This window comes from Pygocentrus nattereri, chromosome 4, assembly GCF_015220715.1.
Source record: "Pygocentrus nattereri isolate fPygNat1 chromosome 4, fPygNat1.pri, whole genome shotgun sequence".
Classification (NCBI taxonomy): Eukaryota; Metazoa; Chordata; class Actinopteri; order Characiformes; family Serrasalmidae; genus Pygocentrus; species Pygocentrus nattereri.
In genome coordinates, this window is record NC_051214.1 from 4,777,552 (window position 1) to 4,795,520 (window position 17,969).

The window sequence follows — 17,969 nt, forward strand, 5'->3', positions numbered from 1 at the left end:
GAGTTAAAGAGACAAACATTGTGTGAAGCACTTTCACCGCTGAAAAGTGATACAGGTGCTACTCTGTGCAGGCTGTAGCATTTTAGATAGCGTCCTTCAATTGTGGTCATTTGTGAGCGGGAGAAACCTGACCCGGGAGGGAATTTTGTATTAATAGGTCAAAATATGCGTCAGACGCTCTTCAGTTACACAGCAACAGTGCTGAGTGTTCCACAGAGCAGATCCGGTTTCTTTGCGTATGTGTGTGTGAACATAATACCAGTGTAATATTCATCGCTTTGTATTTCTAACGAGTGTAACTGACCGTTTATACCTTTTTCTTATACTCGTCATCACTGCCATATCAAACCCTTGAAGCTCACTGTGAAACTCCTGATGAGTAGAATAGAAAGTCGACCTGTAGTACACTCTTAAAATAAAGATGGTGCTTCAAGGGTTCTTTGTTAAAGAAAATGGTTCTACATGGAAATATGACCACTCGGAGAACCCACATAGCACCAAAAAGGGTTCTATTGTTACGGTGTCAAGCTTGTAACAGGAGAAGAACCCTTTTGGGTTAGAAGTGTAGAACCCTTTTCAGAAAGGAACCATCTGTAGAAGTGTAGAAGTAACCAATAGCATTATAAAAATTAATGAAAATTATGTATTAGATCATTATACACACATACATACATACATACATACATACATACATACATAAAAAAATTCTCACTGTATTAGCAGATCTCTAACAGGGCCCCATCTCTTTTGTAAATACATCTTCTTGAATTCTTAATAAGTATGTTATTTGTTCCATTTGGTAGACATCCCATACCTTTCGGATCCATAAATGATCTGTGGGAGGGTCTGGATTCATCCATATATTCGTAATACATTTCAGAGCTACTGTCAACAAAATTCCTAGAAGGTGTTTCTTAGATCTTCCCTCTAGGTTATCTGTAGTATTCCTCCCAGTATTGCTACTTTAGGATCTTGTGGAATGTTCTGCTGAAACACTTCCTTGAGAGCATCAAATACTTCCTTCCAGAACATCTGTAACTTGGGGCACAACCAAAATATGTGAATATGGTTTCTAGTTTGTGCTCCACAATTTCTCCAACATGAACTATTATGCGTTAGACCCGTCTTCGGCACTATTTCTGGCGTTCGGGAATATCTGGTGATGACTTTCCATTTGAATTCTCTCCAGATGTTTGAGTTGGTCACTAGACTTGCTTCGGTGCATATTTCATTCCAAGTACTCTGTGCTATATCCACATTTAATTCAGATTCCCGTCTTTATTTAGATTAAAACGGACACTGTTAAGATCACATTTGACCGCCAGCCGATTTGGTCCGACTCTGATGACGAGACGACACTAAATTCCCAGACCGTCAGTCGGTCTGTGTGGAGCTGAAGAACGAACTGCTGGCTCTGCAGCGAGTGGGCGGAGCTCGTTACTCTGACGCTGCTTGTTACGGAGCTAAAATTTGGCGGAAGAAACATTAAAACGTATTAAACGCCACGTTCACGACCCAGTTTATTAATTTATTACTTTCTTTATTTCACTGTTGTATAGAAGCAATAGAGCACTCGAGGAGTGTGTTATCACTGTTGGAAAGCTTGAAAATGACCAAACTTTCTTATTTGGTGTGTTTTCCAGTCGGTCACCATGAGAACGGAGTTCTTAAGGCGGAGAACGGAACGTCACCCAGACTGAAGAAGCTTAAAGCCCCTTAACCCCACCTCCTCCTTTGGGCTGGCCGTGCAGCACAGGACAGGAACCGTGAACTGCTTCTTGCTCGGATCTTCAGAGACTGAGGGTGGTTCGACATTCCACGCGGGATGTGACGTCGCGTTGATATATTTGCACCCTCGAAAGACCATCGGCTTTTCTTCTCATTCTTTTTCTGTTTCATTATCAGTATTTTTTACATTCCTTACATTTTTTTTTTTCCTATTTGTTTTGCTTTCTCAGTTTTTCTCACCCATCAGCAGCTTTTGAAGCCATTTTTGCCTTTGATGTTTTCTGAGTCAGTACTGTATTACTGGCCTGCCCTGGGGAGGTGCTAAAAGGACCTAAAGTGGCCCAGGAAGGACCCCCAGTGAGCAGGTCAACCCCAAAGTGTGAATATTAAAGCGATAGCTTGGTGATTAATATCAAATCATTGTAATTTTCTCCTTTATCCCAAATTTAGTTGGTCAGCACCGCGTTTATTGGTGGTGTTATAAGCTTCTTTGCTTGGTAGCTACGTGTAGTAGTGGTTGACATTTGTCCTCAGATGTGAGCTTTGCGAGAGCTGTTATGCCACAAAGAATCGCAGATAATGCAACGTGCAAACAATGCAAACCTAACATTAGCACGTTTAGCTGACTGTCAGAGATGTTTCAATCACATTTCAGATGAAAATTTAAGACCCTCGAAATCAGTTGCATCTGAACTAAGCCGTTTTGTTTTCAAGGCCGTGGACATAAAGGAATAGCCAGTCTTTTAGGGTTAGCCTAACATGGGCGAGGAGCCACCTGACTGGGTCAGACAGTGTTGTGGTCTTCCTACCTTGTCAAGCCGTGGACAAGCTGGGGTCACTTGCTGTATTTTCCGATTTTCCAGCAGTGGAACTGTCGGAGGAGTGAGTGGGACGCACATGTGAGACAAATGACTTGCGAGGCTGAAGTTGGCGTCTTATTCGAATTTGCTGTTCCGCCTTAAATGGTGCAGCAGTTGCATTCAATCACCTGTACCGATGCCAGAATGTAACTGCTGCTCCTTTTAAGGTGGAACAGAATACTCAAAAGCAAAGCTACCAGACTTCAGCTTTGTAGTTCACGCGTTACTTAACATTTAGCACTATTTTTGCCAGAAAGCGGTACTGACAGGTTTTTTTAAAAAATATATTTAAAAAAAAACAGATTTACTTTAATTCTTTAAAAATGGTCTTTTTTTAAATGATGGGACATCCCAGTAACAAAAAAGCCACTGTTAATCTACAAAAATGGGTTTGAGCATCTAAAGGGGGTTTATTTAATAAAAAATGAGCTTCGTAGCTCCAGTGCAAAGTAAAGAATCAGACTTCAGACTCTGAGCAAGTCTTGGCTGATCAACTACATTTAGGGTAATGGAGAAAAAGGTGTAAATTTGATTCTTTTTGCTAAACTATCGCTTTCAAACTAAAGGGCTGATTGTCGAGAGCTGGGTCTCGTAGACACCTATGTGTGCCTTTAACTGAGCAACAGGAACTGAAAATAAAAGGGATACAAGACCAGATTTTTAAGAAATTGTATGTTTCAAGTGACAAAAACATCATACAGTATCTACACATCAAGCCCTCCCTGTAAGGGCTGCTTTATATGGCATGTGCAGAATGAGTCAGAAGTTTGGACACGCCTTGTTGATTTTCATGTCAAAGAGCTCATGGCCCAAGTTGTTCTTGCACTTTTTGGCACTTCTGTGTTTGTGGATGAGCATTTCCAAGCTGTCCTCATCCCTTAGAACCAAACAGGGTGTTTTTGGCCGTGTACTCTTGAAGGAGAATTCCACCAGTTGTTCAAAATTTCTGCATAATTCTGTCATTGAGACGTAAACAAAGCAATTCGGAGTGCTTCAGATGTTAAAATGGTTCATTGCAGACTCCGATTTCTTTACAGTGGTGGTGATGGGAACCAGGGGTCACAGTTTCTGAACTCTTCAGGACCACCAGTGAACCTACACGTCTTCAAGAGCGTGTGTTATTTCATTGTTTTGATTCTCATTGTTATTCTGGGGGAGGGAAGAGGAGGAGGAAAGCCCTTCTGTGAGTGTGTGTGTCCAAACTTTTGACTGGTGTCTGTGCAGCAGCGGCCGCTTCAAACACTTTGCAACGCTTGCGAAGGGGAATTCCACCAGATTTCCCAACAGTTCTGCATGATTAAATGGTAAAGGTGTGAAAAGTCCCTGATTGGATTGACATGAAATGCTCCGTGCTAGAGAGACGGAGTCGGAATTGTTTACAGTGGTGATGATGGGAACCAGATGTCTGAAAGGTTTAATGGTTTTGAATACACCACATTTTTGAAATGATGTTTACATATGAACATTTTACCTGCAGGGTGTTCTAAGGCAAAGCTGTAGCCAAAGAAAGCTTGGTCCCCTGATTGACCCCTGGTTCCTATAACCACCACTGTAAACTGACTTTGTGTATGTTACCCGCTGAATTATGCAGAAATTTTGATCGGTCGGAAATTTACATCAGTGGTGGATTTCCCCTTTCAGAAACTCTTAGAAAGAGCATCTGGAGGATTGTAGCACACGGTGCTTCTGGGAAAGGGGACCCTAATACGTTTGCCGGATTTGGCCTTGTACTGAACGCAACTCTTAGTCGAGTCTTCCTGTTGTGAAAGTGAATTTTAAGGCAGGAGCGTACGACTTATTTTAAAGGGGAATTCCGCCAAATTGTCAGAATTTCTGCGTATTTCTATGGTTGAGATGTAAACAAAGTCATTCATTGCGAGTTGATGTGAAACGCTCTGTTTTAGAGAAACTTGCAACTCAGATTTATTCACTTATTTTACCGTGGTGGTAGTTGTGATGTCTACAACACAAACGTAGACATTTTATTTCAATCAGAAACCTCCAGCGAATCTGCATGTATCTCTACATTATGAATGTATTTTAAAATCCGGTGTCGTCTGCATATTTGTAACCATTTCATGTTGATAACTTTCTGTGAGGGAGATTTTAGAGGCAGACGTCTGGTTCCTATCACCACCACTGTGAACGAGTCTGGCTTTACGTTTCCCTAAAATGGAGCGTTTCACACCAAACCACCCTGAATGACTTTTCTTGCATCGTAATCATTTATTTATGCAGAAATTGAGACATCGGTGGAGTTTCTTCAAACCAAGAACCACAAACCTCCATGTTTACCCCTCTGGCACTATGACGTTTTATATAGGTGTTTATTAGAGCAAGTATTTCAGTTTGTTAGAGAACCGTCGTACTTATGGACTGTATAGTGTTTACTGGTGGGCCATATTTTAGGCCCTGGGCTTTATGTACTGCACCTGATCAAGGCCGTCGATACACACACACATACACAGACCCCTGCATGAACTCACACACTTGCAGAGCTGTAATGTCTGGTTGCACAGATTCTATAATACATTATGATTAATGGAGTTTCTACTACAGTGCTTTATATGTTTGCGGTTTATGTGAATGTAAATGACAGTGCTTTATAAATATTGATCTTTTTTGACAAATGGAGTGAACGTTCTTTGTAGGCTTTGTTCTGGTTGGAGAGAACCGCTCTGAACGCCGGCGTTAATTTCACAGAGAAAGCGAAATGGTTCTTACATGGTTTATTTATGCAGGGATGCCTCTATAATCATCATTATTAGCCCCAGAGTGGCAGAAACTATATAATAAAGCAAAGTAGCTGGGAAATGTAGTGAAGAGGGGCAATGCTGGAGCCGCTGATGACGAAAAGAAAAACATGCATGGTATTGACAGGGATTAAATACTGAGGAGTCCCCTTGTTACGATGTAGAATAGAAACGGCTGAATCTTTAGCCATCTGAAAAAGGGAACGAGTGTCTCTACTGCAGGAGGAGTCTGGAAGTTCAGGAAGAAGGTGGAAGTCCTTCATCTGTGAAGGAAAACAAGGAAAGAACCATGAGTAGAAAGGAATAGTTTGGTGAAATAGCCAAGCTAAACTAAATTCAGGCCTCATGGCTGTTTTTAGCTACATGACGTACTTTAGGCCATGTTTATAGGTAACAGTGTGTCATACAATAGCAGAAACCACATAAGCAAGACTACTAGAGGTTATGTAACAAGAAGTTACATAAAAAAAATTGTTTTGAACACTGCATGTCTCCCTCAAACTCATGTCTGGTAGGTGTGCATGTAAATTTGACTGAAAACCTGAAAAACACCTGATTTGCAGTTACATAATCAACATTGCTGTGAATAACTTAAGACTTAAAATAACAATAAACAATGATCTGACAGTTCAAATAGAATTAGTTGAACAACAAATCAGGCAAGGAAATGTAAAAAAAAAAAAAAAGATTAAAAGTGTTTGAGACTTCAAAGTAACATAAAAACATTGGTGGCAAAGAAAGAAAGTTTAAGAAATTGAAGTGCATATAAGTGACGTGCATATAGCTGGATGGGAGCATTAAAATACTAAATCAAACTGGCCCTAGTACTGACTCCAGTGGAACACTAGGTAATAATAGTGCAGGAGAAGCCATTATTTCTGCCACAAGAGGTGCTGTTTTATTTACGCAAGCAGAAATAGGCATATACAATCACAGCCAGGGAGCAGGCAGGTCACTTCTAGCCATTTGTTTTCTCCTTATAATAGACTATACACTACCCCCAACTAATAACTGTCTATACAGCAATCCCTGCACTGAAACGGATGTCCTTATTTTTGACATGCACACTGATATAAACAAATGCTGTCACTATATGCTCCTTTAAAGACTTTTGTTTTATATTAGTGATACAGTAAATATCTACCTACAATAAATGCAAAACTTAGCTTGCCTCATATATACTGCAGTATTATCACTCAAGCAGCAAGTGTTTTATAATAATTACACTACTGTCTGTAAAAAAAGCTAAATTTAGTTAATTTTATTCCTGTAAATCATTGCAATTTTAACACTATTTAAGCTCTGGTCAGTAGCGGGGTAGGTCGACCTCCAGCTCAACCCCAAACTCCTATGCCTAAATTATATTATATGAGGTCATTTGGGGTGTGCTTGTTGCAAATGACATGCAAATGAAAATCACTGTGGATGGTGAGAGTCTAATGAGTGATTTGATGTGTGAATCATGTCACTGTTTCAAGCCTTTGTTGGAATTCGAAGGCCGAAAAACAGAGCAGGAAGGATTTTGGGCGATTTTCTGAGCCGAATGACTCACTGATGCCACTACGTAGTTAGGGGTGGATCTGCTGAATCTCTTGATGTGTGGATCATGTCTTCAGCTTAAACCGTTCTGAAGTTATGAAGACTAGAAGTGACCTATCGTTTTGCGCATCTTGAGGGTTAAAGGAATTATTCATCCAAATACCCACGGTGATGACCGAAAAGATAAAGGATTGCAGTACAGTCACACTTGCACGATGCTCAGTGATATGGCAATATGGACGAGATCCTCAACGTGTATGACAATATTAAGTTCGTCAAAGGTTTGTGGAACAAAGTCGCACTTTAAAATCCTTTGACAGTGTGACGGTTGCCTACCTGGCTTAACTCACTCGCTCATGTTTAGCAGGCTGAAGAGCTTCCACAAGGGGGTGCTGTCAGCCCTAAAATAGCATTTGTTGCTTCACCTTTGTGATAACAAATGCTATTGGCCAGTGTCTACAACTGTTGATGGTACATGCCATGTACTCATAATGCAATTTGATGTAACAAAATATCATATTGTCCACTCCTACTGACTGATTTGCAATCTCCAGTTGGGGTGGCTGTACCTGGGGTCGCCTCAGGCAGGTTCTGGGGAATGTGGTTTGAGTCCGGTGCTTTGCTCTGACCTAGAGCCTGTCTCAGTGAGGACAGCGTCTGCTCCGGGATTTGATCCTGCCCTGCGACCGACTCGAGGTAGCTGAGTACATACTGGTCAGCGTCCGTCAACACAAACCGGTGCCTAAACACTAAACAACACATAAGGGTAAAACGGGAGTCAGCATGTGGTGGAAAACAGAAGAAAAGCAGATTAGTGACATTAATTACTAGGGGTATAACGATATGCAAAATTTTGAATTTGATTCAATACCATTCAGTCGTGTCTCGAAACATATTTTCAAGCTAGATAATCTACTTTTATTCAGTTTCAATTCAAATGAAGCGCTACCTTTTTGAATTTAATTTCATTTTGAAGCATTATCGTTTTATTTGAGAACAAACTGAGCCAAAAAGAGAAAAAGTTCAACAAACTTTAGTCCTTGTGTGGATGGACGCTGGATGTACTAAGAGGTTTCACTGCTTCTTTGAAGAAATAATACTTGGTAGCACTGAAGTGCAGCCTGGAGTCCCACTTACAATGTTTGCATAGGTTTGTAGGCCACAAAAAGTTAGAATGTAAAATTTTTAAAAGACCATTTTCCAACTTCTCTTCATCCCTTAAAACTGAACAGGCAGTTTTCATTACTATGTCTTTAGGAAACAGTCCAGGCTGAGGCACACCTTAACATCAGTGTAAATGGGAGAGGACAAACACAATAATTATTTATTATTATTATTATTTAAGTTATGGCACATTTTCTGCTTTATGTTTCATGTTTTCCATTATGTAAAGCCAAAGAAATACAAATTGTGCACTAATATTTGCAGGAAAGTTTATTCTTTGCAGAAGATGTGTTTTTACTTAGAAAATCAAATGTACGATTTTACTGGTGATGTATAAAATTTTTTAAATATGACTGCAAAATATGTTGGTTTTTGTGACATCACAACAACAAAAAAATCAAAATGGGCAGTTCTTGCAGCGTTGTTTCCCTATCTGGGGTGTATGGTGTGGGAAGTGAATGGTACATTTGGAATCTTGTTTACATAATATTTCAAACTTTCAGTATAGCAAGGAAAATTTGGTTTTCTATGATACAGGCCCTTTAAAGGCACATGTCTGGAGCTAGATTAGAGCATCAATGTGGACCGGCCCTGAAGACTGGCTTGAACAGTGTTAGAGCACAACCTAAGCTCTGGACCTCCAGGACCAGAACCGGACACGCCTGATGTCGGTAGGTTCCAGAGGTTCAGTTGCTCTCACCCTCCACAGTGGCTCCTATGGCGAAGTCAGCTGGGCCGTAGTATTCCGGTTTTTCCGCAGTACTTCCTGGTTTAGGGATCCGCGTCTTTTCCAGGAACTTTCCACCAATGATGCCGGAGTTCCGTCTGGACGTCTCGAAGATGCTGACCATGTCGTTGGACAGGAAATAGGAGAGGACAAAGCGGCGGCCCTCGTCCTGAGGATTCTGGGAGTCCTACAAACAGTGAGATTTCATTCATTCAACTGTTTGAAAGCAGTGAGGACTGTGGATTATTATTATTATTACTATTATTACTATTATTATTATTATTATTAACAGCATAGTGACATAACAAATAACATTTTTACAACTGTTAGCTCTGAGTACACAGTCTGATTGGCTGAGAGGGTTCTACTTCTGCTGTTACTTGTATTGCAGCACATATTTTCACAATAATTGTGGCGGCTGAGCAACAACTCACTGCAGCTAAACTTCTCTAGTTTCTGCTTTATAACAAAAACAGAATATAGATACACTAAACCACACCATCCATCCATTTTCTAAGCTGCTTCTCCGTCAGGGTCGCGGGGGGGTTGCTGGAGCCTATCCCAGCGGTCATCAGGCAGAAGGCAGGATACACCCTGGACAGGTCGCCAGTCCATCGCAGGGCAGACAGACAGACACAACCACTCACACCTAGGGTCAATATAGCATGTCCAATTGACCTGACTGCATGTCTTGGGACTGTGGGAGGAAACTCCACCCAGCCGGGGAATCGAACAGACTGTTTGGTAGGATTCTGACTCGAAGAGCGTGATGACACTAGATTCTGAACCTGTAACCAAGTTTTTTGTTTAGGAGCTGCAACGGCGGAACAACTAAACTATAATCAGTCAAAGATGAACAGAATAAAACTCAGAAGTCAAGACAGGGATGAAAAAAACACATTCAGAGTCATCTGGCACGTACCGGAAAAACTGAGCTGAACCTGATATTGCGCTAGTTTATTGGCTCTAGCTGTAAAAGGGCATTACGTTTTGGTGGACAGGTTGATTTTAAAGCAACTTTGATGCTTTTTTTCCTCTATTTTGCAGAACAGTTGTAAAAAAGCAATGGAACAACTGGAGATTGTGTGTCATGGTGAATAACATTACGGCTGTGATGATCTACTGTGCTCGCCATCAGCCTGTGATGCTGTTTGCGATAACACAGGACTGATCTATTGCTTACAATGTATCACATCGCCCAAATACTAGAGTCGGACTGATGTGTATGTGCTCTCACCAGTCTGGCAGCATAGCGCAGTATTTTATGGTCATTCTCGAGGAGTTTTATCAGGTCTTTCTTGGGCGGTTCAGGAATCAGAGACAGACAGTTCTGCAAAGAGTCCTCCAGAGAGCCGAAGCCGTTGTATGGTGGGATTACCTGTGTGTGTGTATTGCAAGGGAAGGACAAATGAAAATTTTAATATTAAATAAAACTTTTAGATTCCACAGTCAATGTTTGCAGGCCACCTAGTTCTGGAAATCAACTTGGATATTTTGAAATGAAATATAGTAAATTATAATATATATTCCCATAATTGTAGATTAATTAGGACACTGCTGTCTATCCATGTGTGACATGTTGTGTATCTGTGTTGAGCTGCTAGCGAGCAACGAGGAGCGAGACCCCCTGCCGTGAAGACAATTCACACCTCTCCACAAAGACAGCTGAGATAAAATGGACAAATGTAGCGTTTATCACATTACAGAGCCCTGCTGGTGACCTCATTATAAAAATAATGCGTGACAACGACTTCATAAGGTGTGGGAACAAGATAATTAAGTCATGGCTGTGATTTATTACGGCGTGGGAACGAGATCCGAATCCGTGGACACGACTTAGTAAGGCATGGTAATGAGATAAGTAAGCCTTGACCACAGTTTAATAAGGCATGATCTCGTGGCCATAACTTAATTATTTCATTCCCACACCTTATTTTCTATTTATACATCATGTCCCTAGCAGGTCTCTGTGCTATATCATTCAATGCCAAATCAAATTTTGGGCAACTATCCAGAACCACGAGTAAATAATGATAATGGTGATAATGAAAAACTGGCGCATGAAAACTGAAAACCAAAATTCTTTGGGGACTATTTTTCCCTACAGTGGCAAATTTATGGATACATTGCCTGAGGCGTGAGGCACAACAATGCCCGATGCATCAGGCATAGAGGCATCAAACCAAACTCATCAAACCTCTGGTCTCAGCTGTTCATTTTCTCCTTAAACCACATTAAATAGTTTTGTTCACATCTTAACATGATTCATGCCAAAATTTTGAAAACTTGGTGGATTTCCCCTTTAACTGGTTTGTAAAGTAGTGCCATAGCTTGTACAGTTTAAAGTCTAAAACAATTAAGAATACTCTGATATATTGATATTACCGCAATAAAAACACCCCCAATAAATGTTTTTACAAAGATTTTCCTAAAAAAGCTACAATGCAAAGTGGATGGACAGATGTCACGACTACGGCTAGTCAGGCGAGATAGGAAGATTATTCACCCTCCTGTAATCTTCTTGGGTGTTCTCGTCCACAGGGAGGGGCTTAAGAGGGACGTCAGGGTGATGCTGCTCGTAGTATCTCCGCGTGAACTCGTCACAGTCGTACAGCAGGAAACGCTTTCCCAGCAGCCTCAGTTCCTCCCCAACCTTGAAGTCCTTTGGAAGGTAATATTCTTGAACTTCCTGTGGAGACACTTCCAGAACACAACTCGGGAAGGACTCTGAGAGAAAGAAGAAAAAGAAATAAAATCTGTAAAGTGGTCCATTTCTATGTAGGATGTAGACACATTTTCAAAATCTATTTATTTGTGTAGTTTGTGTTTATTTGCTGAGAAACCTGTTAATATTTGAATAAACAAAATGTATAGAATATTAATTATAATGATAATAATATACATATATGTGTGTATATATGTATATATACACACCAGTCCAGCACTGATATTTCTTGTATAAAATAATAAAATAATTGTGTGATTGTGTGACTCACGGCTGGCTGCTTTGATATGTTTGGGTATTCTCTGTCTGCGGAGCAGGACGGGGAAGGGATCTCTGCCGCTGTTCGGCTTCAGAACCTCACGGATCTCCACCGAATCGTCCACCAGGTAATACTGCACTGTCACTGCACGCTTCTCTCCATACAGAGAGTCAGAGTCGTCCCAAAGAGCGAAGAACCGCAACACCTACATGCACATACAGATACACGGTCATTCTCATACGTAATGTTTCTTGCTTTCTTACCGCCTCCTACTGTGTCACAATGTTCTTAACTGTGATGATCTTAATTATGACCACCTTCGCAGTTAAGACCATCCTAGTTAACCTACAGCCTGCTCCAGGTCTGAAAACATGGACATGCTGGTGTATCGGGCCATTGGGAGCCTATGTGCTACCTTGCGGTCCTTTGTGAGGAACTGTTTGAGGTTGTCGTAATCTGATGGAGTGATGTAGGAGCGCTGGGGTTGAGTCCGGTGGCTCGTGTAGGGGTCACTGGGGGTCGGCTCAGGGTCGTTCAGAACTATCCCCTGGCTTTCCATAAACTCCTACACACACACACACACACACACACACACACACACACACACACACACACACACACACACACACACACACACACACACAGTTACTGGTGGGCCAAAAGAGAATCAGAACCAATTCTGCAGTATGTTTGATGCCCCTAGTGAGGGTATGAAGTGCGTGTGTGTGTGTGTGTGTGTGTGTGTGTGTGTGTGTGTGTGTGTGTGTGTGTGTGTGTGTGTGTGTACCTGGGTGAAGGGGTCGCAGTGTGTGATTCTGTACACAGTGCCATACACACTCAGGTCCATGGCGAGGTTCAGGTCCTTCCAGTGGTAGTGCTCCCCCTGCTGGTCCCTAGGCAGTCTGTGGCGTTTGATCAGTTTGCCCTGCGGAATTCCCGAGTTTTCCACCTCCGGCTCCATCAAACACATGCTGTCATCCTCCAGGTAGTAGTAGATCTCCATGGGCCGCACGCGGACATGCTCCTCCGGAGAATGCAGCACCTCCTGCTGGAAGTAACCATAGAAACGCAGCACCTTGGGGAAGAGATCATAAAACATAATTGACCAAAAAGCTAATATGCACAATTTACTCCAAATAGAATATAAAGCCAAGATTTTGCTGCTGTCGGAAGAAAACCTCGTATCTCCATTTTTGTCATTTTTCAGTTTTTGACATAATTTCAAAGGACCTGTTGCCCTTTGCATTGTGTGTAAATTTCATGATGGATGGAGCAAAAGAAACGGCCCAAAATGACTTGGGAAGATTTCTGGTTCCATTGACTTGCATTAAAACGACAGTATGTTATTTCTTTCTCCTGTAAAGTTATCATTTTGAAGATACAAGGTTTTCTTCCGACAACAGCGATATGTTTGGTGTCAAGTTTGCTTCTAGAGTTTTAGCACTGGAGCAAATCCTGTTTATTTTCCGTCGGAAGAGTTGGTTCCGCTGATCAGGGGCAGCAAGGAGTTTCAGTGAGGTGGCTATCAGAATGTGTGGGCAGGTGGAGGAAGTGGTGGAGAGGTTTGACCGATGCTCCACCAATCACTGACAGCGAAACAGCTCCCCTCTTAAAGGTGCACACACCCGTCCCACTGCAAAAATTTTGGGGTGGCATCTTGGGTGGCCAATCAGATTTAAGGAGACGCGCTGGCCACCCCGGCCACCCCGGCCACCCCTTTAAAACCCCACAAGTGGCCAACTCAGTGTATCTACCCAATCAGAAGGCAGGTGATTTCACCATTTCTGTTTGCAGCTACTATTAACAGTTCCAGGTAGAAGTACAGCGGCAAAAACTCACATCATCAACATAATTTTTGTCCCCAAATTTTAAAATACAAGTGGCACGATTACGTGTTTGATGTTTATATGAATTGCTGATCACATTTTGGAAAATATTAGTATATCTCTGTTGTCAAAAGAAAACCTCATATCTCCCAAATGCTAATTTTACAGGAGAAGGAAAAAACCTGGTTTACTTTTAATGTAAGTCAATGGAACCAGACATTTGTCCAAGTCATTTTGGGACGTTTCTTTAGGTCCTTTCTTCATGAAATTTACAGACAATGTAAAGGACAACAGGCTTTTTCAAATGATGTCAAAACAGAAAAATGGAGATAGGAGGTTTTTCTTACGACAGCAGCGATATGTGAACTTTTGCAGGGAATGTTCCCTTAACACTCATATTCAGCCAACTGAAGACTGTAAATCCAGTGTAATATACCAACATTTTGCAAGACATAGGCATCCATTGTTTGTTAGCTACATTAGCCTCAGAGCTCTTGGCTCAACATTTGCATTAAGGCAGACATGGTCTATATTTGAGCGCACGTGAACCAAAGCCACAGGCCTGTAACCTTCTGGTTTACCTTCTTGTCATAAGCGACGTGGGCGGGCACGAAGTCCAGCGGGGGGCTTCGCCTGAGGGTTCCGTAGGTGAGGGTGGGGCTTTGGCTGGACAGCTGCTTCATCTCGTTTTGGATGATGTGCTCTGACAGCAGTGGTTGCTGGCCGATACCCACCGTGGGGCGGAGGGGCAGCGCATAGCCGTTCTTATAGGACAGGGTTTGTGGCCTGTGGAAAGCTGATTTCTGAAAGGGACACAGTGAGGTTAGCTTGGATACAAGTACATACGTCACCGTCCAAATGCTTGGAATCAATCGTCATATCACTGTTGTCGGAAGAAAACCTCGTATCTCCGAAACGGTAACTTTACAGGAGAAGCAAAAAACCTACTCTACTTATAATGGAACGCAATGGAACCAGACGTCTTTCCAAGTCATTTTGGGCTGTTTCCTTTGGTCCATTCATCATGAAATTTACACACAGCGTAAAGAGCAACAGGCACTTTCAAATCTCGCCCAAAACTGAAAAACGGCATAAAATGGAGGGAGGAGGTTTTCTGCCAACAGCAATGATACGACGGGTGGGAAATGTGACATTTATCATTTTTCTGTGACAAATTGCATCACAGTATAGTGGTGCATTGTGAACACATCTTGCATATCATCATTTCTTATCATTTTTCATTATTACATTAAATATTATAACTTACAACTTTTATCGATTTCAATAGATTTGCATTGTAAACTAGACGGTGAAGCCGAAATGTACTTTTCAGTACTTTTCGCTATTTTGTGTATTTTGGGGAAAAAAGCAATTCTTCTCTTTAAAGCTATCTACAGCTCTGTTCATCATTCTGCTCACATCTAACACGTTAACCGTTTCCTGCACATTATATGAAAACTGACATTACTTAGGATCATTTTATACATTTATATGGGCCCTCACTGGCTTTATGGTTCTGAAACACTAATTCAAAGTGTCTTAGGGTTTTGTAAAGGGGAACCCCAGTGAATTTTCCAAGTCTCTGCATAATTAAATGAATATAATGTAAACTGAGTCGTTCTGAGCGGTTTGGTGTGAAACGCTCTGCGCTAGAGGAACTTACAGAGCCAGAGCTGCTCACAGTGGTGGTGATAGGAACCAGACGTCCACCTCTAAAAGCTCGTCGCAGACAGTTAGTACATGAAATGTTTGTGAATACACTGCGATATGATGTGAGACATGGTTTTACATCAGTTTTAAGGTTTCCATTCAAGGCAGAGAGCTACATGCAGGGAGCTGTGAGGCAAAATAGTACCTAAAGAAAATTTAGTTTTAACTTCATTTTACTTTTATAAACATCACATATAAAAAGGTAAATGTTGGCTGGTGGTTTTGAAGGGTTAAATATAAAATGGCTATATTTGTACTGTAGACATGGCAACCCCTGGTTCCTATCACCAATACTGTGATGAAATCCGAATCAATAGATTTCTCTATAATTAATTATTTCACGTCAAAACCGTGAATTACTCCATGTTTACATCTCAAGAACTGCAATACTGAAAATGTTTGAAAATCGGCGGGATTTCCCTTTAAGACATTTGTGAACCCCCATTATTTGATCAGATTAAAGGGAAAGTCTTCTGTTTTTTTAAATGTCTGTATTGTAGCCATTCGGAGTAGTTTAACATGAAAGGGGTCGTTTGTAGGGAAACTAACCAACTCACATTTCTTTTACAGCGGTGGTGATGGGAACCAGGGGTCGCCATGACTACAACACAGATATAGACATTTCATTTACTGTCAAAAACCACCAGGGAACCTGCATGTGACTTCACCTGGGGACTATTTTGCCTCACAGCACCCTTCTTGTACCCTTCCACCGTGAGAAGATTAAAACAAATGAACGAAAACACATCTTAGGCCTAAACTTTGCCCCAAAGCTACCGTAAAACAGTGTCTCGCACATCAAGCTGAATATTTATAACCATTCAGCGTAATAACTGCCTGTGAGGGAGCTTTTAGAGGTGGACGTCTGGTTCCTATCACCACCACTGTGGGCTGTTCTGACTCAGACCATCTAACAGTGCAGGAATTTTGGAAAAAAGGGAGGAGTTCCCCTTTAAGGCAGGTCTTATATAACCTAGCCTTTCACTGAATACATTGCTCTGCTTTCAGTGACTAACAGCCACAGTTTTACAGATTTTACACCTTTTTCTCACCGTTGTGTCCCGAAAGCTGTTCCCAGGCAGGAAAGGAAGTCCGTGGGTGGTGTGGGCAGCCATTGGGAGTGTTATTCATAAAAAGAGCCGCTTTTTAAATCTCGTTTTTGTTTAGCTTTATCCAAAGTAGTCCGATTAAACACAGTCTACGAGCAAAAAGTCCACTCCCCTGAGACATTTCAGCACAGCAGACTGCCCGGCGGCCTGAGGACGTTTGTTTATTAGCTGCGGTATCCTCGGCAACCAAGAGACGGTAGTGGTTTCCATGGAGATAGTAAACGGTTCATTTAAATACCTTTATTGACCTCCTGAAAACGTTTAAAAAGTTATAAGCTTTCGTGAACTATTAGTTTTAAAAAGCTTTTTTTTTTGTCTTTTTAATACAAAGCCAAATATCTTCACATTTCATAACATCGCTCACGTACAGGAATGTCTGTTTATGTGCAATATACATTTCACCAGTAGATGTCGCCCGACACTAACCCAAAAGCAGAGTCGGTTTAAATGGTTTAAATCCCTCCAGTTCAGTCAAAAGCACGACTACGAAACGCCAGAGGGCGCCAGCGAGCATCCCTCAATGAATGGGGGTGAATGGAGCTAACGGCTACAAACGAAAAGTTAGAATACTTTTTAAATGTTTATCCAGGACTTTTCTTTAATTTTGGAAACTAGAAGGATGTATTTCACTAAAAGAGCAAAGAAAATATACCTGTAAATTTTCCTTTTTTCTACAGCAAACAGGTTTTAGGCAGGAGAACGCTATAGCATTACTACTACTGAGTGCTGATTGGTTGGCATTACTGCTAATGAGTGCTGATTGGTTGGCATTACTGCTACTGAGTGCTGATTAGTTGGCATTACTACTATTGAGTGCTGATGTACTGATTGGTTGGCATTACTGCTACTGAGTGCTGATTGGTTGGCATTACTGCTACTGAGTGCTGATTGGTTGGCATTACTGCTACTGAGTGCTGATTAGTTGGCATTACTGCTACTGAGTGCTGATTGGTTGGCATTACTGCTACTGAGTGCTGATTAGTTGGCATTACCACTACTGAGTGCCGATTAGTTGGCATTACTACTACTGAGTGCTAATTGGTTGGCATTACTGCTACTGAGTGCTGATTAGTTGGCATTACTACTACTGAGTGCTAATTGGTTGGCATCACTGATACTGAGTGCTGATTGCTTAGCATTACTGATACTGAGCACTGACTGGTCAGCAATATTGCCACTGAGGGCTGATTGCTTGGGGAGCTGAGCAGTGACATTATAGATGAAGAGACAGTTAAAATATGAATGGGAAAGCTCCTAAGGCATCTGTTTATGCAAGTCCCGCCCTTCAATAAAAGGAGCCAATCAGCTTGCTGGTCCCAAGGCCAATGGAGAGGGGTTGACAATGCTGTTGTGCTAGCAGGGAAAGCCCCCCTTCTTGTGGAAGCAAACACAGTAACCAAAACAACCCAGAAAATCTCGCTTTTTTGTGTGTTACTGTGCCAAACGCTAGAAACTATTTGAGATTTTTGACCGATTTTACTGTTGATTTCAAATACGTTTCTGAAACAGCGAGCTGACCTTCAGTTTTGAGCAGTTCTCTCCCCATTTAAAGAGACAGGGGGTCTGGGC

The 17,969-nt window shown here is 41.6% G+C and overlaps 2 protein-coding genes across 2 annotated transcripts in view; one reads left to right on the top strand and one right to left on the bottom strand.

Moving 5' to 3' along the window:
* The window catches only part of tram2 (translocation associated membrane protein 2), a 12,988-nt gene extending 9,743 nt beyond the window's left edge, over positions 1–3,245 (top strand). Inside the window, exon 11 of the mRNA XM_017714708.1 lies at positions 1,644–3,245. Within this exon, the coding sequence (XP_017570197.1) occupies positions 1,644–1,720 (77 nt within the window). The 3' untranslated portion in view covers positions 1,721–3,245. The remainder of the gene's footprint in view (positions 1–1,643) is intronic.
* Positions 3,246–5,302: 2,057 nt separating this feature from the next.
* Positions 5,303–16,566, bottom strand: efhc1 (EF-hand domain (C-terminal) containing 1). Its single transcript, XM_017714710.2, has 10 exons — positions 16,344–16,566; positions 14,163–14,384; positions 12,543–12,830; positions 12,171–12,320; positions 11,768–11,960; positions 11,278–11,498; positions 10,009–10,149; positions 8,745–8,958; positions 7,450–7,629; positions 5,303–5,604 (listed from the first exon to the last, which is right to left on the bottom strand). Exons 1-10 carry the CDS (start codon positions 16,404–16,406, stop codon positions 5,579–5,581), a joined length of 1,698 nt encoding a protein of 565 aa, XP_017570199.1. The 5' UTR covers positions 16,407–16,566; the 3' UTR covers positions 5,303–5,578.
* Positions 16,567–17,969: the final 1,403 nt, after the last annotated feature.